We start from the raw sequence: 26870 nt of genomic DNA on the forward strand, positions 1-26870 counted from the left end.
TACCACCGTACCTACCACTGTGTATCTACAATATTTAAAAGTACAAAGAAAAGTAGTAATTTAGAAATACCCACAGAAAAAAATCCATCTTAATATATTTCTTTCTAGTTTTAATTTTTCCTAAGCTTCTTATACAACTGGGACCTAATTCTATTTATATCGTTGGGATCAAACTTTATGCATTTTTTATTCTATTTATATCATTGTGATCAAACTTTATGCTTTTTTTATACTTTTTAAAGTTAACATTATATAATGAGCAATCTAAGATATAGTGGAAAGTTTAAAAAACATTTTATTAGTCACATATTCCGTCTTAATAATGACCAAAATTTAAGTATCTCCAAATTGTTAGATCGTTTCCTTTTTTGCAAATATTTTGCTATTAAAAGTGCCTCTCCCCTCACAATTGCTGTTCATATCTCCTTGTCCCTTAGGATATTTTTTAGAATTAATTCAAAAGTTTTATATCTATTTCTAGACTATGGCTACAAACTACAAGGATGTCTTCTGGAGTGGTTCTGCCTGTTTACCTTTCCACCAGCAGTTCATTTATTATTTCAAATCTTCACAACACTAAAAGTACTTATAGCCCGTCTTATAGATGAGAAAACTGGGGTACAGAGAAGTTATATAACTTACCCAGATTCACTGGTATTAGATCTGGGTTTGCAACCAGTATCTGGCTGATTAAGGTATGTTCTTCTCCATCAGTGCTATTACCACATTCCTTATCATTTCTCTCTCTCTCTCTCCCTCTCTCTCTTTTAAGATGTGAAACTCAGCTCTTTAAGGAACACACCTTGGTTAGGTGCTTACTAATAAGCCAGGCCCTGAGCCAAACATTAGGGAGAATTAACCACATGAATAATCATATTTTTAAACCATCATTACCTCCCCCTACATATAAAAGAAAGTCTCAGCTCCTCCACACAGCATTCGAAGTCACGCCTGCATCACACCCAAAGGTCTCTCTGGTGAGTCTCAGTCCTGCCTTCACATCAGGAGCACTGGTAGAACTTTGAAAAAATAAAAATGGCCAGACCCCCGGCGCCACAGGTGGTGTCGGGCAGAGTGTCTGTGTTCTGGAACTTCTACAAACGATACTGAAGCAGAGCCAGCACGGAGATCACCTTTTCTGCCTGAGATTTTCCAAGCTTGCTCCATTCTTTCTGACCTCTGTACCTTTGCATAAGCTTTTAATTCAATCCAGAATTTGCTTTCTCCTTGAAAATGCCAGCTATTAAAGGCCCAGGTAAAATACTCCAACCTTCAGGAAGGTCAGCCAAGCCACGCTCCCTTCTCCATCTGGGGTCGGGATCCCCTTCATTTCAAGCACTTAAATCAATGACACGTATAAATCACTACTCAAAGCGATGTCTATTACTATAGTTTATGTTCCTAGAAGGAAGAGCTGTGTCTCGTTCATCTTTACATCCCCCAAGGTGCCCACTGTAGATCTTTCTGTGCTCTAAGCACTCAGCTAATGTCTGCAGAATGGAAATGCTTTTCAAATCAATTGCTGAAGATTTCCAGCCATACTCAACCCGAGCTAGAACTATTCTTTTAGAGTCAGACAACGGTGCTGGTGTACTCTCACTGGCACTCTGGAATTCACTCATCACCCTGTTCATAAATTCCCAGAATGTGGTGTGATTTCCACGCTCACCACATTATCAATACAAGACCACATTATCTTCACGTTTAAATTCCCAGGATCCCTGAATAGTTTACCAGGGATAAGCTTCGGATCTATTTCTCTATTAGTACGGTAGTTATTACCTGATACCAGGTATGCTGCTTTACTGAAAAATATTTTGTCTGTGGGAATTCCGTTATCCTCGGCTAAGAAACCAAAAAATATACCTATATATAAAGTGCTTATTATTGATAAAGGCTAATTCAATTAAAAAATTACCTTGTCACCCAAATCTTTAGAAATACATGATTTAGTTAACATATATTTGGCACCATCAGAAATAAATATGGTAGTTCTTGATAAACCAAGTCTTTCCTTTTTGGAAACTCTCTTATATTTCTCTATTCCAGGGGTTTAAACTTCAAGCTATATAAAATATGCAATTTGACCGTATTTCTGTTGTCTAAGAATTATACAAAAATTGCCCTATGAATTCCACGAAGGGCGAATGAATTTCATGAAGGGATGGAAAAGCGGGGAACTGCTCTCAGTCCCTCCAGAAGTTTGACTCTTACTTATGGATCTCGGGAAAACAGGCAGTTAAAATGACTTTTGTTAGTGGTTAGTGCTAAGCCCATACTGTGTGTATAAATATCTTAAAAACTGAGATAATGTACTCAATAAATTAGTGTACATTACTGACACCTGAAACCTGGGCCAAGGAAAGACACACATACCTGTTGGGATCTTGCAGCAAATCCACTGCTTCTCTCAGCTGTTCAATCATTGCTATATTCATGTCCTGGTCTTTGGATGAACTTATTCTGCAACATGAAACCAAGCTTTAGACTGAAAATGATCACTAGAACATGAATGGCACCTAGGTTCTTAAGAACAAACTTATAAACATCCATCTGACACTGCAAAAATGATTTTTGACAAACTCAACATTTTAGCGAGGATGTGTCAGTACCCTGTGGGGTGGGCTGCCAGAGTGTAGCAGAAAGAGCTGCTGGGTGGGAGGAGCCAGCTAGGCTGTAAGGCAGCTCACACAAAGTCTCAGTGCCCGTCGGCAGTGCTCACCTGTAAAATCAGGGCAATGGACTGGCTGGGTAGTTCTCACGCTGTACTTTCCTGAGCCTGAGGGGTATCCACAGGGGTGCTCAGCTACGGCGGGTCCGCACTACTTCCAATTCCAGTTCAACCAGCCTGGCTCAGTTTTATTGCTTTCATACAATATGGGACTTCAGTGTGGGATTCTGGTTCCCAGGCCAGGCTCGTTAAGCAGCAAAATCACCTAATGGTGCTTTAAAAAATATGCCGGGTCTGATACTCCTAAGTAGATCTGTCTGGGGCTTGGACATTTTCTTAATCAGATGATACTGATTTTACAGGCAGGGTTGGGAAAAACAGATATAAGCTTGAGAACGGGGTTTCCAAAGCTTTACACAGTTTAAAAACTCTTTCCCTATAAAATCCTTTTCCCTATAATTCTATGATCAAGCTAGTTCTCCTCGGCATCACAGAAATACATCCAACAAATAGTTGGTTATACTGGACAGTGATTTGAAAGGAACTCTGCAATGTTTTTAAAGGCCAAGAGAGATCTGATCACGGTTACTGCTTTCCATTGCAGAATATAAGCCAATGTCTTTCTGTAAGTGGAGAAACTTTTTAACAATGGAGTAAATTCTCACTAAGGGGAAAACCCTCATGAGGTTTGACGGACGGTCCAGTCCTACATGCCAGATCATGGAAAACAAAATCCTGGGAACCAAAAACCTACCCTCTGCCATATGGTCCAAACTCAATCCCCCTGAGTGGCAAACCAGTAAAGTGGTTTACTGTCTTGTTAGATGGAGCACTCACGCCCTCCTGTGTAAATCTTTATACGCGATAGAGTAGAAGCGCTGTCCATCTGGTATGAAATCCCAGCCCTCTGTAACCCTGGGGCAAGATGATCGATCTCCCTGTGCCTCAGTTTTGTCATCGGTGAAGTGAAGGATAACAATAGGACTTACAGGATTGTTGTAAAGAGGAAATGAGTTACTACCTGTGAAGGATTTAGGACACTGCCTGGCACGTGGTATTTCATAACTGTTAGCTATTACAATTATTAGACTTAAGACCAAGACATTGAGGTCTATGGTTTTCTCAGATCTTGAACTTGAAGACTCTGGGGAAAGAAGTGGGAACAGGACCACGTATCACTTTAGGTCCAGTTGTCGGTTTGTTCAGAGAAAGGAAAGTAAGCTAGAATCTCTAGTCTAGAAATTCTATCTAATTTCCTGAATCATATTCTACCCACAGCCTCAAATCAGATAAAACTCAAGGCCAAGGAACAGGTATGACCTGGCACAGTATGGCCCCAATACTATGACAGTAAGCATAAGATAGAGGAAAACTTGCAACTTCTGAGCAATATCGTTGAGTAAGGTATCAGCTTGCTCAAAGAAAAGCGGACCAAAATTCTCTCAGGACAAGGCTGCCATTCTGCCTTCAACATGAACTTTACAGGATGGTGGCTCTTCACCAGCCTTCGGTACTCACATCCCCCCGGATGGCCAGTGTGCATCCTCTTCTATCCGTAACAGTTCTTCACAGGTCTCAGTCCTTTCCTGTGGACAGAACACATGGGTCTTCTGAGAGCCACTGGCTGTAACAGTCAACAGTCTAAACCTGCCCTCATCCATATTCACAACAGCCGAAAGGTGGAAACAACCCAAGTGTCCATGAATGGATGAATGGAGAAAACGTGGTCTATACGTACAATGGAATATCATTCAGCCTTAAAAAGGACGGAAATTCTAACACATGTTACAACGTAGATGAACCCTGAGGACATTATGCTAAGTGAAATAAGTGAGTCACAGGAAGAAAAATACTGTATGATTCCACTTACATGAGGTTCCTAGAATAGTCAAATTCATAAAGACAGAAAGAAGAATGGTAGTTGCCAGAGGAGAGGGGGGAGGGGATTGGGAAGTTATGGTTTAATGGCAAAAGAGTGTCAGTTTTACAAGATGAAAGAGTTTTGGAGATGGAGTACACAACATCGTTTTGGTTACACAACAATGTGAATGTACTTACCATTGAACTGTATACTTAAAAAATGGCTAAGATGGTAAGTTTTTATGCTGTATGTATTTTGCCACAATTAAAAATAAGATAAAATTTTAAAAAAGAAGAAAAGAAAACCTGGCCGAGGACTACAATACCTGTTAACTTAGAAAAGAGTCAGAAATGCAAAGCTTAACTCCATTCATGATTGCCCTCTTAGCACCTCCTGATGCTGACAGATACCTCAGCTGGGCTTGTCAGTCACATGAGAATGTACATTCTGATGTTGGTGAGAGAAGCAGTGTGTGTGTGTGTGCGTGTGTGTGCGCGCGTGTGTGTGTGCGTGTGTGCGCGCGCGCGCACCCGTGCACATGCACACTGTTAACAAAAAAGGAAGTATTAACGACAGAAAAATGCCTCAAATTGCATCTAATAGTTTTCACATGTACAACGTGCAGATTTCACTGAAATGCACCCCCCTCTTAATAGCCCAAAGAAACACTGTGGTGGGAGGATTTAGAAAGGCGTGTCCCACTGCTGGAACTCCCATGCGAGTCTTTCCATCTTGATCTCTGACACAGAGAAATGCTGCTTTAACTCAGCTGACAGCTAAAACGGAAGCCATCCCCGAAGGGGCAAACATTCCCCTAGCAAGGAAGGAACAACAGGCAAAAGGACTGTTTTCTGTGTCAAAGTCCTGACACTTCATTAACGAACGCAGGCCCAGCCAATTCTCCAGATGTGTCACAGAAAATAAGTCTTCTTCTGAGGAGGTATCCAGCTGCATGATGTCAACCTCTGGCTTGAAAAACACTCAGACTTTTTCTATACAGATTATACTTTTAGTGCATTGTAAAATCAATATATAAATTACTATGCCTCCACCCAAATGCCAGTGAAATTCATGGGTGAAAATACACTACGAGAAACAGCCAAGAAAACATGTTCTTATCTCTTCCTGTTGGGTTTCAACTAGAGGAGCCATGGGTATTTCCTTCTAATTTTCAGTTTCATAATAAAAAGTAGCCAACAGTAGAAAATGCACTTTTTTTCAGTATGCAAAACAGAGGTATCCTGGGTTTCTTTTGCTAAGGTAGATGGTGACATAGTGGATGCACATTATTCATGGATTCTGTATTTATAGAAAATCTATGTGTCACCCCAAAACCAATACTCGTGGTGCTTTTGCAGACACACGCAGAGGGGGTGAAAACCTGGAGTTCCCAACCCCAAAGTGCACTTCCCAGCTGAGGCTGAACAAGGTAGCCAGCGACCTGCTTTCTTGTTTCAGCTCTCAGACTGTAAAAAAGTGTCCTTTTCAGAGCCTGTTTAGTATCACATTTTCACAGTTTTGTGCCTTTCGTTGGTGCTTTTGCTGTTTAAAATGCCCCCTAGCATAGTACTGAAGTGCTGTCTTATCCTAAGCACAAGAAGGCTATGATATGTTACTGTACCTTACAGAGAAAACACCTGCGTTAGGTAAGCTTCCTTCCCGCATGAGTTACGGGGCTGCTGGCCGCAAGTTCAGTGTTAATGCACTAACAGTACATATTAAATAGGGTGTCTTGAGACAGAAATACACATAAAACCAGGTTATGTACTGACCAGTTGACAAAAATGTGTGACCAGAGGCTCGTAGGAACCTAACCCTGTATCTCCCGTGGGAGCAACAGTTCAGGATTGGATAATTCAGTGTTTGAGGAAACTATCAAATAGAACTGCTGTGAATAAGGATCCACTGTAGTTACGAAAGCACAAGATGCTTACTCAGTGGAGAGAAAACAGGACTGTATAAAACACAGAACTCTTGATCGTCGAGGACTGAGTAGTTCAGCACACTGGCTAGCAGTCAAACACACTCTCACAGACGTTCAAAGTGATGCAAGTCAAGGGTAAAATGGGCCTGAATTGAAGCGTACAGCTTTTAGTTGTAGATTTATGTTTTATTTTATTGGTAGCGTGCTTCTCCACTTGCCAACAGAAGCCTCTCGTAGGAGTGGGCGCTCAGGAAACATTTGCTGTAGATTTCTACAACCCATTGGCTCCCCTAAGATTCTACACCACAGGACCCACGCTGCAGAGCAGCCATTCCCACGGAGCCCTGTGCATCCTGAAATCGCTAAATCTAGAAGAATCTGCTTTTTTGAAACAACATGTTTTATTTTACTAATCACTTTAATTGCTTTCCTTCAAGGCTTCCATCTTTACTTTAGACCCTCAACTTCAGATAAACTCTTCATAAAAGAAAGACAAAAGCCCAATTTTCCATGTTTTGCTGACAGACGTGTCTCAGAGCTGACAGACAGGCATCAAATCTGGGAGAGCCTTGTGAGAACCACTGGCTGGAGAGTCACAGAATGAGGTTTTTACTTTCGGAAAATGTCTGGCAGCAGCAGGGGCGGGACGCTGGGTGCTCAGCTGGGGTAGGAGGGACTCATGCTGTCCTAAGAATAAGCAATGATAAAGGCTCCACTGAAGTCATGTCAGTGGGGGTGGAGGACAGAGAGGAGGCGGTGGGTGTGAGATATTTTGAAACAAGAACTGATGGATTTATGATGGATTAAATATACAGAATAAAGAATTAGGTTTTCTACAGATGTATGTCGTATGAGAGGTTCATTATTTTTGTCTTGAGTACACCAGAGTCTCCTACAGTGTACGATTCAGCTGTTTTCCTCCCATTTCCCTTGAAGGTGATGCCCAGAGACGTTCGTTGAGACAGAGCCCAGCCATCCTAACACCATCCTCAGGAAATAAGAACCAGCACCTAGAGACCCCGGGCCTGACTTTAACACAGTAACTCAGAGACCACTGTCTCTCACAAGCCACAAGGAACCTGAATTTCACCGAAAGGATTATCTTCGTGATCCTTGGGTGCCACGACCTGAACCAAAAGGACTGGCAGAAACGTACCAAGGCACCTAATTGTGTCACAAAGTGGAACCTTAACTACCAGGTTTATAAAGGGCTAGTTTTTCTCTTGTTTCTGCCGCTCCTATGATGATGGTTTGCCTGACAATTTAATGACTTCATCTAACATTTCAATACCTCAGCGCCACTACACCTGCTTATGAATGTGTCCTCAGAGTGACCCTTCTAAAAAGGGAAGACATTCATTTCCAGATTTTAAAAGTCTCCATTTTTCTTCTTTTACTATGAATATACTCCCAAGAAAAACTAACGTACCTAGAATATGTTGAAAAGCATGTGAAACTTTGTTTTACCTTTTTTACTGGATGGTCATGGTAATTCTGATAACTTATACAATGCACTGACTACCAGAGAGCTGAGTCATTTCTGAATACAAAAGAAAATCACCCATATACACAGACAAATAGAGAGGTACGGATGAAAGGGACACGCTCCTAATATCGGCAAATAAACACGTCGGACTTTGAGAAGATGTTATAAAGGCCCAAGGAAGGTGGTAGCAAGCTGACATTTAAGGTTACGGATTGGTAACCTTGAACATAAATTCTAAGGCGCCAAACAGAAGTAAATAAGTTAACAAATTATTATCCTCCACTTGCCTTAATATAGTTTATAAATTCCGAATGGAGAATGTCTGTTCCATGGGAAAATCGGTCTCTTTCTTCTCCTGAGTTCTCATTGTCACTCACAAGGGAAGGCGCTGGTTGAAATTCCTGATGAAATTCTCCTATTAGGAAAATATAGAGAGAGATAGAAAGCTTGATTTCATAAACAGATAAGCAAAACATAGATGACTGTAAAATACATCACCTAGTTTTTCAATCTTCTCCCTGACCTCTTCTGGAGGTATACGAATGACCCAAGTTTTCTCCTTCCAAAAGGATGTGAGGAAAAGGTGAAAAATGGAGGAAGAAGAGGAAGAAAAGGAAAAGAAATGGAAAACCCCAAATCAAATGAACTTAAAAGTCAAGGCCCCTATATGGCTTAGTTCCTTATGAAAGAAATGAAATTTCCTCTTATTTTTTTTAAGGAACAGAGAATAGAAAGTATAAAAGAGGGCTTTTTGTGCTCTCAGCAACGTGTGACAAGTAAGTATTTCAAACTCAAAATTCCGTAGTTACCGAACAACTACTAAATGGCAGGTAAAATACCAAACATTTGGCGGGTTTAAAAAATTAGTGAATGGGACTTCCCTGGTGGTGCAGTGGTTAAGAATCCGCCTGCTAATGCAGGGGACATGGGTTCAAGCCCTGGTCCGGGAAGATCCCACATGCCGCGGAGCAACTAAGCCCATGCGCCACAACTACTGAGCCTGTGGTCTAGAGCCCGTGAGCCACAACTACTGAGCCCGCGTGCCACAACTACTGAAGCCTGCATGCCTAGAGCCATGCTCCACAACAAGAGAAGCCACCGCAATGAGAAGCCTGTGCACCGCAATGAAGAGTAGCCCTCGCTCGCCGCAACTAGAGAAAAGCCTGCATGCGGCAACGAAGACCCAACGCGGCCATAAATAAATAAATAAATACATTTGTTTTTTTAAAATAATTAGTGAACAACTGCAAGGAAGAGTGTGGGAAAGGACTAAAATAAGGATCCAAAATCATAACAACAAAAGAAGTGACTATGATGAGAGCCACATGGAGGGGAAAGCACAGAGCTCATCCACCAGGTCTGTGTTCTAGATGGTGCAGGAGAGGTGAAAGGAGGAAAAGCAGATCTCTTCTCTCTGATCTGGACACTGGGAAAGAAACAAGTAGGACCACACCACCTTCAAGGACTCCTAGCCAGCAAAAAATACCCACTTCTAGAACAGAGGGGAGAACAACTGGTGACAAATGATATAATTCTTTTATTTTAAAATATTTGCCTAAAACACTACCTCTTATACTGCATATATTGTTACAAAGCTTATCTAAATTACTAAAGTGGCAGTCATATTTTTGCATAATGTATACAGTTATAGTTGGGGACAATGTATGGTTCCAATCATCATCTCAGATAAACAAATGCTAACCTTAAAAACCTGAGCATAGTAAGTGAAAGCAAACACTAGAGTGTGAGTTGGTTTAAACCGTTCTCCCGTCACTAGGGAGGGCAAGGCAAACTATTAGGGAGATAATCTGCATATTAATCTAGTTCTATACTATCCACACGTCATCAAACAGTCTCTGCTGCCACAAATGTAATCATTACATTTTACAATTTACTTAAAAGTCACTGAATAAACAGAAGCAGTCAAATTACTGTCATAATGTAATCGAATGAGGGCTACTCACCAAGGTATGAAGTGTATTACCAGGATTTTAAAGTAGGCAAGACGTAGAGTGTTTACTGATCATCTGGTGATTATCAAAGAATCACAGGCTTTTAGAGCTACCCAAAACGTTACAAATCACCTCATCTAATCATCTCATTTACAGGTGAGAGAATTAAGGTCAACTGACTTGTTCAAAGTCAAGTAGATTCCTGGGCACACATCCCAACGACATTTCCCACCCTTGCATGTAGTTAGACGTGACCCCTGGGCCTGTGAAAGGCCCAGCCCACGCTTTCCACGTGGCTGGTAAAGTTCTGTTTCTCTAACTGGGAGCTGGACCCTTTGACTGGGATTCCTGGAGCGAACCTCCATGCTCGTTCCCCTTTAGCTCGAAACAGATGGACTTGGAAACACAAATTAATATAAATTAAAGATGGCAGAATCACCAGATAAAAGGAACTTGGGCTCTTGAAGCACTGCGTGGAGGAGAGTTGCCGGGAGTCACAACTCCCCTTTGGACTTACTTTGCATTGTGTTAAGTCAATGAAATTTGCGGATTTTATGTGTTACAATAGCTAGAGTTGTCTTAAACAGTATATCTACACATCAATGTTTTTTTCCAATAATGGATTTAAAGAATCTTAAATAAATCTTCACAATGAGAATAGCCCTACTATTACTAGCTACGTGACCACTGGCAAGTTAGTTAAACTGAGACTCACCTATAGAATGGAGATGATTAGAGTATTCATGTCAGAGTTTTGAATTTTAAATGAGATGACCTTCACAGATTAGCACAGTGCCTGGGGCATATGAAATGCTCAATAAACATTAACTATTACGGTTGCCATGTTTCCGCATATTTTAAACATAGCATTTGAAACTTAAAAACAAGCTTTTTCTCCCCATCCTTCATTCTCAGACCTTTAACTGGACTAAGGCGATGGCAGGAGTCCTCCTTGATCTGTTGCTCTTCTTCCATGATATTTGACATTGGCACGTTGAGGCTAACGGTGTCTTCATCAGAAGGCTGAAAAGAAACAGGACACTGCCTCATTCAAGGGAGAAGTGTTATCAATATAGATAAAGAGAATGCTACGTGATTTAAAAAAATATATACTGTGATTCTCACAAACAGAATATGGAGTAAAAGACACCAAAGGACAATACCAACTTATATAAGTTCAAACATGGGCATAAATAATCCATGGGGTTTGAAGTCAGGATAGCGGCTGCTCTTAGGTCAGGGGCGTGGGCGCATGATGGGGGCTTTGTGGGTGGCTGGTAAAGTTCTGTTTCTCTAACTGGGAGCTGGTAATGAGTGCGTTCACTTTGTCAAAATACGTCAAGCTAACACTCATGTACTTCTCTGTACATATGTTTCGAGCTGAAATTTTTTCAGGTACCTGATGATATTTTCAAATCTAAGAGCCACAGTCAGGGCACTGAGAAGGACTGAGTAACACCTGAGAGAACAAAGAAATAACTGGAAATACACTACCATACCAGCCCTAAGTCTAATCGATCGCTTCAATAGTAATGATGCTCTGAGATCTGACAACACAAATTTACCGAAACTATATCAAGGCTTCATGTGGCCAGTCCCAGAAAGCAGGCAGTCAGCCTCTGGGACAACATCTCATTTGTTTACAGTGCATCTTACACGCAACATCAAGCTTCAGTTTCTTTCCCTGTTTAGGCTGAGGAAGCTGCTTTAAATATATAAGAAGCTGCTTTAAATAGATAATATATAGTACTTAAAAGGAACAGGGGTTCTGTGCAGTTTTCAAAATAATGCTTCGATTTAGTAATCAGAGTTAGTTCTCCCTGGGGGTCTTGTTTCCCACACTAACTGATGAAGTTTATTCAGATAACCTATGATTCTGTCACAAATGAAATACGAAGCCTCATTTATTTTCCTATGTCTCCGTTTTAGCGTCGCTATTTCACGAAAAGCTTTTCAAAATCACAGGGATCAGGAACCTCCAAAGAGCACGTTTCTGTGGCTTTGCTTCTAAACTCCTGAGGCTATAATTTTTCACAGCACAGTGTTCATTTACTTTTGGACACGTGCACAGATTGTTCAGAAACTGGCAGAAAACAAATGTACATTTCATTCGTTGCACAGCTATTCACTGAGCCTCACATTTTTTTGCTTGTTTATCTGAGTGACAAATGCTAAACCAATCAGAGTGACAAATGCTAAATCAACCAATGGCAACAGCGAGAGAAAGGAATCAGGTGTGACTTCTGAACCCCACAATGAGACGTAAGCAGGAAGCAAGAATGACTGACCACAGATAATAAAATATTTGCCAAATAAAGTGAAAATAGAAAGCTACACAGAATAATCCAGAACCCTTATCCTTGTAAAAACAAACATTTCTAGGAGGTGTTCTCAGGTAAGGAGGCCACAATGCAAGACAAAAAAAAAAAAAGCCAAAGGGAAAACGTACACACTTCATTCTGTTGAACATAATCCTTTCTGTAGTCCTTCCTTCCACCCTCCTCCCATCTTAAAAACTTATTAGCAAAATTCCAAGATATGCATCTAGTTAAAAGGAAGAAAATAAACCTTTGGCCTCCTTTTAGAATATTAGCATCCTACTTATACTAAGTGAGAACAAAAGGATAATGAAGTTCTTTGTGTAATGTTTTATTAATGAACTTAATTATCCTTAGAAGGCAGATAAAGGATAAAGCAGAGTCTGTTTTAATTTAACAGAAACTAAGCTCGGGTGAGTAATTTCTGCAACAAAGGGCTATTTCAGGGGACTTACGAGTTTTAATAAAGTTAAGGGAGTAGAATTAAATACAACTTGTAAAGCAATGTGTTGAGTATTTTCTCCCCCAGGGAATCATAGTAAACTATTCATGTAGGTTCATGAGGGTAATTTTATTTTATCGATGTTGGCCTTCTTTTTCTGCCTACTACTCTTCTTCCTTTTGAAATATTCTGTATTAGAAAGCTTTTAAGGTATCCTAGTGCTTTATGAAGTATTTTGTGGAAAATAAATTCGAATATCTTAGCTACATATTAAACCTCAAAGGCCTTAAGAGAACAGGGAAAAGGCAATTTTCCTGGACTTATATATAGTAAAAATGTGGATTTCTTAGACAGGGTAATTGACCTACTAAGTACATCTTCAAAGAGTATTACAATGTTTCAAAACTCAATAACCACAAAAACTCAGTAAGTTCCCTCAAAAAAGGAAGGCCTGACAATACATACATCCCCTACTCCAGCTATCCCTCCTAGCTCTGCTGTTCAATAAACCCCATTTAATGGTTTATTAGTGAAAGATTTTAGGGAACCTAATAGACTATGAATAAGATAACAAATGTTCTAATTGAGCTATATATAACCACTTTACAAAGCTCCAGTGTGGGAGGCCTCTTAGCTCACAAATAACCAAACTTATATCCAATTATCTGAAAACAACACAATCTAAGAATTTCAGGAAAACAAATATTGATATAAAAATTACGGCTACTCAAAAATGCATTTCCTGTGGGTAAAATGCAATGTACATTTATAGTGGGAAGCAGCCGCATAGCACAGGGAGATCAGCTCGGGGCTCTGTGTCCACCTAGAGAGGTGGGATAGGGAGGGTGGGAGGGAGACGCTAGAGGGAGGGGATGTGGGGATGTATGTATACATATAGCTGATTCACTCTGTGATACAGCAGAAACTAACACACCATTGTAAAGCAATTATAATCCAATGACGATGTTAAAAAAATGCAATGTACATTCGATTCCTTAACATTTATGCAGGCATATAACAACTTTTTCCTGAGTTACTCTGTCACTTAAAAACAAACATATTTATTAAAATGCCTTCCGGGTTCTTGCACACCACTTAGTCATTTCATAATATTTATTAAGCATGCAAGAATATTCCAGATAATGTGAGGGGTGTGGTAGGAGGGGAAGGAGATAGGGACTCTATTCTTGAGACATTTCCAAAACATTAAAGATTCAGAAAAAGCTAACAACAGTTAATATTTACATAACAGAGGATTTCAAATAACTATCACAAGCATCATCACATGTTCTCATGCAACTGCCTTTTATCCGAAAGGAGTACAGCAAATGCAGGTAGATATATCTAGAAGCACAAAAGGAAAAAAATCTGATCACGAATTTACCTCTGTGGCAGATAATCGCTTGTCTCCATTATCACTCCCAACGCCCGAGTCAGAATCCTTCTTGCTGGGTTAGATGCCATCGATATTGAATTCATTTAGAAAAAATTAAAATCACAAAGTTCACAACAAGAGACATCAACTTATATTCAAATAATGACTTTACTAAACAAATTTTTATTATTACCAAAAGACAACAAATACGCCCAATATTGAAAGTTGTTAAGACAAGGGCCTAATGAAAATCAGATACTTGTACCGTCTAAATATGGTACAAGATAAATTCTTTCTGTTCAGAGTTTCATGGATTTATACTCTACCTGAGTGGCCTGTTCTTTGAAACAGTTAATAATTTTCTTATTTTATTGATTCTAGCATATGAAAAAGCAAAAACTACCAATTGCTTTTACCTCTTAGGTTATGAAATTTCCTAACTTTCAATAATTCTGTAAACTTTTATTCAGTGACTAAATAAATTTGATAGTATGTTTAAAACAATAAAGTAATGAATACATATTTTAAGCATTATATAAAGGTACCATTAGGGTAGGCTGAGATTTTAAGTCACTACAGTATATTTACTTTTTTTAGTAAAAAGTTCAAGAAAGATTTCTGCAATGAAGACATTTCAAAAACAACCTGCATTTCTACAAGTGTGTTCAGTGTGAGAATTTTGTTCTCCGAAAATTCAAGGCCCAGTTTACACCCCAAAATGGCCAAGTACATGTTAAATGATTCTAAAACTTCCATTCTGAACAGGAAATGGCGAAAACTATACACAGTGCATTTTTAAAAGACAATTAAAAAAAATAAAGTCTGCATTTTTTCTTAACAATGTTCTGGAAGCATATTAAAAATTAACTTAAAAAACCATGTCTCTAACACAACATTGTAAATCAACTATGCCCCCAAAAATTTTTTTAAAAAAACAACAAAAAACCATGTCTCAGTTTGATGTGGTTGTTTTAAATGATAGGTAAAAAATACATATATTTATATTATAGATCTTATTTATAATATGTGCACACACCCATATGTTGCACTCAGGAAGGACTGATTCTTGATTAGGAGAGGGTAGTTGAAACCTGCCAAAATGTTATCAACAGCATCAATTTTCCCTTTTTTATTCCAAAAGTGTTCGAGACTCTGATGTATAAATCTGCATTGGCTGAGTGAAACAAAAGGATTTTTGGAGTTAGTTACCTGGAGCGCCTTGGCCTAAGCAAACGCTAAACGGGGGCTTCTAGCCGAGGGGGGTCACACTCACCCGTCTTCCACGTGCTGGTGTAAATGTGGCCTCTCTATGGTGTGGAGATAAAGGGAGTCGGTTGTCTTAATCTGGCATGCTTGGATGCTGAGATACTTAAATATGTGCACTTTGCCCTTAGTGCAAATCTATGGAGAAATTAATTATAAATATTTTAACGGCAAAACAAAATGTAAACACTAGACATCTCACTCTGTATAATTTAGTTTTGCATTTTCACTTTAAGTAATACGTCAACGATGACCACCAAATTTGACCTCTCCAAAACAGGTAAGATTTTAGGCAATCATTTCCTCCAAATTCTACTTCAATAGAAAACCATGTTCAAGAAATTTCTAGTTTCTCTTGCACTAAACCGCAAAATTCTAAGAGAAATACATTTAAGTATAAATAGTGTAAAACGTATATACGTCAGATAACTAACCTGGTAATGTTCCAATTCTGAAAGCATATATACTTCATTCTGTTCTCACATAGTTTAATATTTGAGCTTGAATCTTGTCTCTAAATGACTGACAATATTTTAAAATGGTTAAACTCTAGTTTCCAGCTCACTTCAATGTAAGGAATCTATTACTCCTTTTGTAATCCATACACTCCATGAAAAAATTTCAAATGCATGTACAAAATGATAAACATAATAACGGAATAAGTGAAATCGTCAAACATCATAATTCTGGGATTGCGGTGACCAGACAGTGAGGCAAATGGTGGTAAACAATTTTGATGTCACAGAAGACAACATACTGCGGTCAGATTCACACGAGGTTTCATTTTTTAAGAGATTGTGACTGTTTATGATCGTATCCATACATTAATTCTGCAAAATATCAACAAACCAGTTCTGCTGAGAGTTGCTTAGATGCTATTGATAGCCTATCCCCCCGGCAACAGCTTCGCTGTGAGACCCCTCACCTGTGCTGGAGGAGACTGCAAAGGGTTATTCTCAAGCAGTAATACTTGCAGCTGCTTCATCTCTCTAAAACAAATGGGAATCACGAGCACTTTATTGCAGGAAAAGTCAAACTTTACCAAGGGAAGATCTACTAGTTCTAAAAGAACAGGGGAAAAAAAAAAAAAAAAGAAAGAAAGAAAGAAAAAAAAAACTCAGAAAGCAACAAGATTAAATGGCTAAACACATTCAAAAATTTTCTGCTTATCTGGAAATATATCATTTAGCATAATTAAAACCAAGTTGTGTGTTAGGAATATAAGTTATGTATATATAATACTTTACTAAAGAGGAGAGGAAAGCTTTCATCGGGGGCCCAACAATTTTTAATTTGTTGTTATTTCTGATACGAGCTGGAAACACTTGACATATATAACACCTATTGTTTAAAAAGGCTTTTTTTCCAGTGAAACAATCACATAAGCCACACCACACAAGATATGCTTATGTTTTAACTTCAAACTGTTTTCAAACAGCTTGCTAGCTTATGAATAATATGTTAATTACAACATATTCTTATGCATTCCATGTATGTGGGCTGGCAGAATCTCAGAACGAATTACTAGAAATATGTTCTTGATTGTTTAACTCCACTTTAAAAAAGAAATGCTATCAAATTTGGAACTTTGCAACAGACCCTGTAATCCTGATTTGATTAGGCTTTATTCTACTGCTTTAAAAAAGTCTTCTGTAGCTCCACAAACAAGACAGAACATTATATTTAGCTTAAAATCCCCACCCAGTGGCATAGCAAACACTCAGTAATTTCAAGTATTCCAACCGACATTGGCAGCTGCAAGAAACGAAGTCAAATATATTCCATAGAGCAAAGACGCTGAGCAATGCCAGAGTAGGGTGACACGGAGCAAACCACCAAGATCTCCACGTGAGAGGCTACGGAGGGTTCATTTCAGAACGGGCCTCACGTTTGTTATGAAACCTGGTAAGGGAGGATACACGGTGCTTTCAAATACTCAAGGAATTCCCAAGCAGATGAAGGGCAGGGACTATAGGAAGAAGAGGAACAGAAAGCAGTGACCTGGAGAAAGAATTCATGCTATCCCTCCGCTCCCCCTGTACTGCTGGAGGGTTTTCACGTTACTCAGCTAGACTACTTCATGGTCCCCCAACAAAGGTTCACTTAGCAACCAGTCTCTGCAAATTCAACTCGCTCTGGGTGTGGAAGGGACTTTCCTTCTTTCATACCTTAGTGAACTACTTTGTATTAGAGAAAAGAGTCATGAGATTGAAATGCAAGGACAAAGACACAGGAGCATCAGCTCAGCAGCTCCCAAACTCAGGTCCATGACAGGCAGGCGGCTGTGTAACAGAAACTCAGGATGTGTCTTTTTAAATCTTTTTTATTGAAGCATAGTTTTACAATGTTGTGTTAGTTTCAGGTGTACAGCAAAGTGATTCAGTTATACATATATATGTGTATATATATTCTTTTTCAGATTCTTTTCCATTACAGTTTATTATAAGATATTGAATATAGTTCCCTGCCAGGTCTTTATTGTTTTTCTATTTTATATATAATAGTGTGTATCTGCTAGTCCCAAACTCCTAATTAATCCCTCCCCCACTTTCCCCTTTGGTAAGCATAAATTTGTTTTCTATATCTGAGTCTGTTTCTGTTTTGTAAATAAGTCCATCTGTATCATTTTTTAAGATTCCACACCTAAGTGATATCATATATTATTGGTCATTCTCTGTCTGACTGACTTCACTTGGTATGATAATCTCTAGGTCCATCCATGTTGCTGCAAACGGCATTATTTCATTCTTATTTATGGCTCAGTAGTATTCCACTGTGTGTGTGTGTGTGTGTGTGTGTGTGTGTGTGTGTGTGTACACACATTACATCTTCTTTATCCATTCATCTATTGATGGACATTTAGGTTGCTTCCATGTCTTCACTATTGTAAACAGTGCTGCTATGAACATTGGGGTGCATGTGTCTTTCTGAATTGGAATTTTCAAACTAGAATTTTTGAATTCTGATTCAAATTGCATGTGTATTTTTTAAATTGCCCCAAGTAATTCTCTGCTCAAACTCAGCTCTCCCACCAGTAGCGGGATAAGTGATTCGCCTCAGGTCTCACTCGTCCTGGTTGCCTGGAAGAAGCACATGGAGAGCAGTGGGAGGTGAAGAGAGGAGGTGAAGCCAGAGGATGGCATGGAATCAAGGAAGTCAAAGGGAAAGGGAAAGTAAGATCTTTCCAGTTAATGGTTCGTTTTGAAAACAGGGCTGAGAATTAGGGGTACTGTATGTAAAAAGAGTATCTCCTTGCTAGAACTTCCAGTAATATGAATCCATCTCTCTGATGGCTAACTTGACTCCCTCAAGTTAGGCTGGCAAATCAGGGGTGATTGCTTTTCAGCAATTTGCCACTTAAAATGAAGACTTTTAAGCAAGACTAGAGAGCTAAGTGCTTGGAAGACACAGCAGGAGTGGAAGGAAGGCGACTTACAGTTAAATAAAGTAAGAAATGGTTTTTATAATGACAATTCCTTTTAGTGCCTGTGGGGGACACAATTACCATCTTAGTTTAGGAAAGCTAGAATCTGACATTTTCACAACAAGGAAACGAAGGAGAAAATGATAACTCCAGCTCAGAAAAAGCCAGAGACAGAGCAGGAAAAAAGGGGTAAGAGAAAAACTAAAAAGAAAAATGAATCCCACTCCTCTTTCTCCATTGCAAAGAGGGGCAATGAATGACTACTTTAATGTTCTGTCCATTCTGGTACCAGAAAGAACAAAATAGAGTCTCCCTGTTACATTAGTTGTAGTATAACCACCACAAGATTGATGTGGGCAATTAGGCCACAAACTTTTCCCCCCTCCTCAAACTGAAAGCGTATGAGGAGGGGTACTAAAGAGGAAAAACAAGTGAGTAAATATGAAAAGTCTTTAAATTCACTGCCTGAGAGCATTATCAATGCTCTTTTGTTAACAGAGTTCTCCAGAGTAAAGCAAAAAGAAACCTGATATTCAGGAAATTATTTTTTTTAAAAGAAGGTTTTCCAGTGAACTGACGTTTTAGCTCCGAGTGTATATTAAAATATTAAGCCTGAGAAAACATAATTATGAAAAGTATAGAAATTTGTATGTGATCTTTTTAGGAGAAGGAGTGTTTTTAAGTTAAGCGAGCAACGAGTAGTGAGAGAAACAAATATCTTGATTTTACAGATGCACTTTCTTCCCACATGTTTCTAAACCATTACAGGAAACACTTAAATGATTAAATTAAGTTTTTCTTTTGAAAACAAGAGTTCAATAATTTGTGATGACTTCTCAATAATTAACCTAAGAGCTTAAATTTAGATGAAAGTTTTCTTTAATGTTATGAAAGGCTATATGATTATAAATTTGCTGTTAGTAAGAGTTTTCTCTTTATACTTGCTCAAACCAAGAAAAACAATTTCATCCATTCAGAACTGGAACCGCACAATGACAAAATGAAAAATCAATGTTTTTATACCAAGTCATCTCAAGTAATAAAGTAATAAATCTTTAGGCCGAGATAGTTTCTAACTCTTCTTCTTTAAATACTAGCCAGCATGAGAAAGGTGAAGACGGCAGATAACACTGAAAACTCCCATCTATAGAGCACATTACATGTTATAAAGTTCTTTCCCTTTCTTGAGCTCCATTTTCTTGCCTTGGATAATGAAGCACTTCAAGCCAAAGATCATGAAGCAGGAACAGAATAATAAAAATCAGGCAGCTCTCAAATAGCTGCATTAGAGTCAGACTAACCAAATGCGGACTGTTCCCAAATATACCCTTTAGCTTATCAGGCATCCTAATGTGCTTAAATGAAAATGATAGAAACCAATGTGATCTCTGAGAATCAGAGGATGTTTTGGAGAAAGCATACAGTGTCCTGCTGCTCATCAACTCATTCCTGAGCAGGTCCAAACGAGGATCCCAAAATGTGAAATTCAGATCCAGCATGATCTACAAGGCTACTTATCACCGTTCTTAATGGTATAACATTTCTGAATAAATATATCTTTTTTTTTTTTCTGTACGTGGGCCTCTCACTGTTGTGGCCTCTCCCGTTGCGGAGCACAGGCTCCGGACGCGCAGGCGCAGCGGCCATGGCTCACGGGGCCAGCCGCACGGCGGCATGTGGGATCTTCCCGGACCGGGGCACGAACCTGTGTCCCCTGCATCGGCAGGCGGACTCTCAACCACTGCGCCACCAGGGAAGCCCTGAGTAAATATATGTTTTTTACTTTTAATTTATTTTTGTTTTACTGAAGTACAGTTGACTGACAATTTTTTTTTTGGCTGTGCTGCATGCGGGATCTTAGTTCCCCAACCAGGGATCGAACCCATGTCTCTTGCAGTGTAAACACGGAGTCTTAACCACTGGACGGCCAGGGAAGTCCCTGACAATTTTTTTTATCGAGTATCTTTTTATTTTAACTTCAACGCAACATATCAGAGGCGCACACTATGGAAGCCCAGAGCTACAGGGAAGGGTTTGCCCGTGTCTGGCTCCTGGGTGGGGCTGTGTGAGGGGCTCAGTGTTCGTGCCGAGTCTCAATGCTGAGGCTCTGGAGCCATCCTTGCTCCAGGCTTCAAGAAATTCATCAAAACAACCAGTGGTATCAGCCCAAGCTTCACTTCAGCAAAGGCATGCCCTCACCTGAAGCACGGACTCGAGACACTCAGGGTTCCCGGTCAGGGCTCCCAGATCCCCAAAGCCCCAAACCCTGACTTCTGGGTCTGCAGGACCAAGTGCAGCAACTAACTACTGATTGGATGTTCCAGGACATCCACGTCCATCCATACCAAAAGCAATTCATGTTGCCTCCTGTTAGGAGCTGAACTGTGTGCCCCCCAAATTCATATGTTGGAGCCCTGACCCACAGTACCTCAGAATGTGACTGTATTTGGAGACGGGGTTTTTAAAGGGTAAATGAGTTAAAATGGGGTCATTCGTGTGGGCCCTAATCCAGTATGATGGGTGTCCTTACAAGAAGAAGAGATTAGGACACAGACACAGAGGGAAGATGCAGGGAGAAGACGGCCATCTACAAGCCAAGGAGAGAGGGCTCAGGAAAAACCAAACTGACCAACACCCTGATCTCAGACTTCCAGCCTCCAGACTGCGGGAAAATACATTTCTGTTGTTTAAACCACTCAAGTCTGTGGTACTTTGTTATGAAAGCCTGAACAAACTTAATACACACACATACACACACACACAGCTTTATACAGGAGTATGATTTTGTTACTGAACCCCTGACTAAAATTACAACTTGAATATAACTCTTCTGTTATCAGCACATGAAATTCAAATTATAATTAATATTAATAGGCACACACAAACATGACTAGAGCTACCTTCTTCACAAAGGTAAACAAAAAATAATAAAAGCCTCCTGTTTGATCGATTCATTTTTCCTCTTTCTTTTTTTACCTTGTGGTAGAACTTTAAGGTAATTTCTTCTGACATTCAGTTCTCGTAGGGATTTCAGTTGCCCTATCTGCTGAGGCAAGGCTGTGATCTCATTGCAGCTGACGTCCTGCATTGAAAACAACGAGAGAAACAGTAAACGCCTTTTGCCGGGAGATCAAGCATTTCATGTGAAATCTCCTTACGGAATTTAAATATTAGGACAACTACACAGGGACATTTTTATATTGGTCTCTGGGTCCGAGGTCAAGTGAGGCTTATTAGCACAGAGAAGAAGAAAGAAAGTGCAACGTTTAAAACATCCTCTGAGAGAAAACGGAGAAAAGAAGCATGTTAGTAGCCTTCGGTAGCTACTCTGCCAGCCTCGAGGGCTGCTGTTCTCACATGCTTCAGTCTTATTTCTCACAACAAAGCCATGAGGTAATATTACTGGCCTAATATTCACAGATTAGAACACCGAGGCTCAGGAAAGTTCAGTCAATTGTCCAAGGCTTGCAAGTACCAGGGTTAACACTTGGAACAGATTTCCAGCCGACCGTTCACCCACTACCTTACCTTACAAAATGCCCATAGTTTACAGTGTATACCTATATATATTACTGCACTGTTTGGATGCATTATTTATTTAAAATGGAGTTCTTAGCAGAAGGCTGGAAACTTTGGACCTGAACACCTTTACAAACATTTTACAAGCAAGACTGTGGGGTATGCGGACTGTGTCTTCTTTGCTTTGGAAAAGTAATACTCTCTTAGTAATCATTGATGGGAACCACCTCTTGACACATGCAAAATGGTGGCCATGACATTTTTAATCTTCTGTATCATTATTACCTCCCCTAACTCCACTCTTCCTCTTGTCCCTAGTAGTTCTGGTCCTGCTCTCCACCTCCCTTACCCCAGCTACTCCGTTAGTCCAGACCAGCAGTATCTCTCAGCTAGACACTATAATGATCTTATGGCTGTTTCCAGGCGTCAATCTCCTCCTCGGTTCCATCCTTCACAGAGTGAAGATTTACAGAGTGTGAATTTCACTCTATCATTCACCAGCTCAAACACCTGCAACGGCTCCTCAGGATAAAGTCCCAAACTCAAATCTGCTCAAATGTTTGCCTTCTCCTGTGAGCCTGTGAGCTCCTAGATGGAAGAGACTGTGTCTTAGTCACTCTGCCTCCTGTGCTGAGCAGAATGCCAGGTATAAAGTAAGGGATCAGGGGCTTCCCTGGTGGTGCAGTGGTTAAGAATCCGCCTGCCAATGCAGGGGACACGGGTTCGAGCCCTGGTCTGGGAAGATCCCACATGCCGCGGAGCAACTAAACCCGTGCACCACAACTACTGAGCCTGCGCTCTAGAGCCCGTGCGCCACAACTACTAAACCCGCGTGCCACAATTTCTGAAGCCCGCGTGCCTGGAGCCCATGCTCTGCAACAAGAGAAGCCACCGCAATGAGAAGTCTGCACACTGCAACCAAGAGTAGCCCCCGCTCGCCGCAACCAGAGAAAGCCCGCGCACAGCAACGACCCAACGCAGCCAAAAATAAATAAATAAAATAAATTTTAAAAAATAAATAAAGTAAGGGATCAATAAATATTGGATAAGACTTCTGAAATCCATTTATGTTGATGTTCCATAATGTACAGTTTATGCTGTCTCTGGCTGGGAGCCCAAGAGGCTCCAACATCCACACCAAATTTCTTGCAGGTCTTGCTTGGTGTCACAGAACCACAAATATATTTGGGCCACAAATGATCCCAATGAGATCAAGTCCTTAAACATCCCACATCACTGATGAACCTGCAAAAACTCCCCTTCACTCATCCTCTTAGAAAGCAGCAAAGCCTTGTTTCAGAAATTGGTTTCATATTCACTCGGATGAGAACTCACCATTGACCAGTTCCTTGAAACCTCTGTGCTCCGTGTAACAGCAAGGCTGTACAGAACACAGTGGATCACTGCCCTCTAACCTCATCTCATTTATATGTTCCTCAGGTGACTTGCCAATCTGTCAAGGTCATGAAGGCGCTAAATGGATATCACTTGATGAAGAGGAATAACACCCCTCCTATTAAAGGAAACGAAGCTGTGCTCTGTAAAGCCTGGGTGTACGCATTGGAATCAGCCCGCCACACTGTTCCATACTCAGCTGTCTGACTTGGGGGTGGGGCAGGGGGCTGGCGCATGACAGGTTAAGGACATCAGGTGTTCAACGGCATCACCCGCAAGCTGGCTACTGCTGCACTGCTTCTGGCCCAGAAAAGTCACACAAAATTTTATGAAAGACATCCCTAATGTTAAAAAAAAAACCGACAAGCGCATCTGCAGAGACACAAATGTCTAAGGAGGTAATTACATAATTAGGAGGTCCAGAGATTTGTTCAGTCACTCTTAGCCCCTCACCGAATCAGTAAATTACTCTGCCTGTCTGAATATACTTCCATATATGAGAACTGAAAAGTAAAATGCCATCTTTTCCCAGTTACTATGGCATTTCATCAGCCACAAAAGTCAACAACCAAACCCTTTCAATGAAAGTTTTATCTTTCTTTGCTTCCACCAAGTTACCAATATGCAAGAGGTACCATTTTAAAATCTAAGAGTCCTCACACAAATGGTACACAGGTAAGCCCTAGAAATATAGGAAATTAAATCATTTTATTGGACTCAGGACCCGGCACAGTCATGTTGGTGACGGCTGAGAGGAGGGGAGGTCATGGGAGAAGAATTAGTGAGAATTATTTTCCACCTCTAAGGAGAATTTATGTTGACACCTAAAATGTTTTATAAGTCTGTGAGTGATAGCATGAGAAAGACCCTTTTGCAGATTACGGGAATCACGTATTTTTCAATGTGAAACTGATGATTTTCAGAAGTTTTAAGGACATAATTAAAAAAAAACATTTCTCTTAAAAAAAGAGAGGTGGGAGAGGAAAGCTAAAAGAGAACAGATATATTTAGGCAGCATAGTCTCACCATGAAATCTCCTGAGATGAAATGCATCTTTATTCTATTTTTTTCCTGTGTACTACACTCATCTTGCACGTTGTTGATTAACCCCAGCTAGCCATGAAATTAAGAGTATGCTGTTTCCATAAATATAAGGTAATTTTTCCAACATATATTTCTAAATGGCCTTATCAAAGAAAATAGACTCCCCTCAGCTATATTTAAACACTTATTTACCTGCAGGGAAAATGCTTTCCTAATTTATTTTTTTTTAAAGAACTTCACATAATGATAAAACAAGTTTTTCCTTCTAACTTACAAGACAGGACATCTGTAGACAATTAGAAACATAAAGTCCAATTGTCCATTCACATTTTGAAGGGTATATGGCGAAGGTCAAATTATTTTAATAGTACTCTGCACTGCTGTCCGTTACTTCCTGTCCTGCCAAAATAATGAGGGAAAAAGCAAGATAAAGACTTTTCACTCTTGTATGATCAATGTTGCAGAAAACTGTGCAAACTCAATGCCCTCCCAGCTATTGAACCTTGCCAAGTTTTAAAGAGGTTATGAATTTCATCACAAAAATAAAACCCCATAGGTAATTATGTCTTAATTAGTTGGGAATGAGGAGGAGGACAGAGAGGAAAATAGTCTAGATGTTTTCAGATAACGTATTTCAGGTTAAAAAGTGTAAAAGCAACATTCCTAGAATAGCCTGGCTCTCTGTAACATGTCTGTCCACATTTAGTCTAAAAGAAATAATGGCTTTTTTTTGGGGGGGGGGAGTTCATTTTAAAAAGATATGATTTAGGAAAATAAATTTAAAAAATAAACAACATTAGTGCCCCATATTTCTGCAATACTGAGAATTTATCAAGCTATGAGTTCCAGATCCAGTAACTTCTTAGAATAGTCAAATGAATCCCTTCTGAATGGTCTATTAGCCCTAAGCTATGTCTTGGAAAATAATTATTCCAAACTACAGTGAAATCAAATTACCATATATTCAGCATTATAAAGTTATAAATATACAGGTAGGCCCAATTCTATTGTTTGATACAGAAATGAATCTAATCATTATGCATTATATAATCACATAAATACTCAAACTTAAGTTTTATGAACCAGCCAGTCTAATTTTGTCATTTAGATAAAAAAAAACAAAATAGAGAATTTTAGCTATGACTTAAAATACACTTATTTTCCACTGGTTTAATCAAGATGCTTTTAAGCAACCAAAAGAAAAACTTTAGAAGTTAAGATTCTCATTTCATCACAACTCTTCTGGGCAACTAAAAAGGTCTCTAGAAGGGTTAAACGCATGCTGGAGATAAATACATTTTAGCTGACTGACTGCTAATTGCTACCTTACCTTCAGAATGCAAAAATGACAAGGATTTAAAACAACAGCGTAGGTTCAAGGATCATTAAACTAGGAAATGTCCACTTTCAGAATATATTTTTTAAAAGACTAGACATGCTTTCTTAAGTCGTGACTTCTAATGAAAGCCAACATAACTACTGCGTCAAGATGATCTTGGTTACAGAAGGTTTCCAGTAAGACCAGGCTAAGCGGCAGATCTGCACATGGTATTCTCATGAGCTACCTTCCCCTGACTCTTGGGTTTTCAGAAACTTAGCGTGGTTATACTACAGCTTAAGTCATATTTTAAAATCTACCTCTTGGGCTTCCCTGGTGGCGCAGTGGTTAAGAATCTGCCTGCCAATGCAGGGGACACGGGTTCGAGCCCTGGTCCAAGAAGATCCCACATGCTGTGGAGCAACTAAGCCCGTGCGCCACAACTCCTGAGCCTGTGCTCTAGAGCCCACAAGCCACAACTACTGAGCCCCCGTGCCACAACTACTGAGCCCGTGCGCCTAGAGCCCGTGCTCTGCAACAAGAGAAGCCACCACAATGAGAAGCCCACGCACCACAACGAAGAGTAGCCCCCGCTCGCCGCAGCTAGAGAAAGCCCACGTGCAGCAACAAGACCCAATGCAGCCCAAAATAAAATAAATTTATTTTTTAAAATCTACCTCTTTATTTAATTGAAGAAAATGCAAACGTTCTAACAGGAAATATAAGCTATAAATACTGGCCTCCCATCATGTGACCATGTCCATTTTTGTATGACTTTTGGAAATGTCTTTTGTATGGAAATGTCTTTTGTATGACTCAGTGTAACTTTAGGTAAATATCTTAACCTCTCTGTTCCTAGGTAAAAAGAAAAGGTGAGA

At 39.8% G+C, this 26870-nt stretch overlaps 1 protein-coding gene across 4 annotated transcripts in view; it reads right to left on the reverse strand.

The window, feature by feature from the left end:
- Positions 1–26870, reverse strand: part of LRCH1 (leucine rich repeats and calponin homology domain containing 1) — a 188818-nt gene that overhangs the window by 42546 nt on the left and 119402 nt on the right. For all 4 annotated transcript variants that reach the window (XM_079903022.1, XM_079903025.1, XM_079903024.1 and 1 more), the window contains exons 4-11: positions 21693–21798; positions 16218–16354; positions 15303–15430; positions 14039–14102; positions 10812–10917; positions 8230–8357; positions 4190–4257; positions 2377–2463 (exon numbers count right to left, since the gene is read on the reverse strand). In XM_079903022.1, coding sequence (XP_079759148.1) covers positions 2377–2463; positions 4190–4257; positions 8230–8357; positions 10812–10917; positions 14039–14102; positions 15303–15430; positions 16218–16354; positions 21693–21798 — 824 coding nt within the window. The remainder of the gene's footprint in view (positions 1–2376; positions 2464–4189; positions 4258–8229; positions 8358–10811; positions 10918–14038; positions 14103–15302; positions 15431–16217; positions 16355–21692; positions 21799–26870) is intronic.

This window comes from Stenella coeruleoalba, assembly GCF_951394435.1.
Source record: "Stenella coeruleoalba genome assembly, chromosome: 18".
NCBI lineage: Eukaryota > Metazoa > Chordata > Mammalia > Artiodactyla > Delphinidae > Stenella > Stenella coeruleoalba.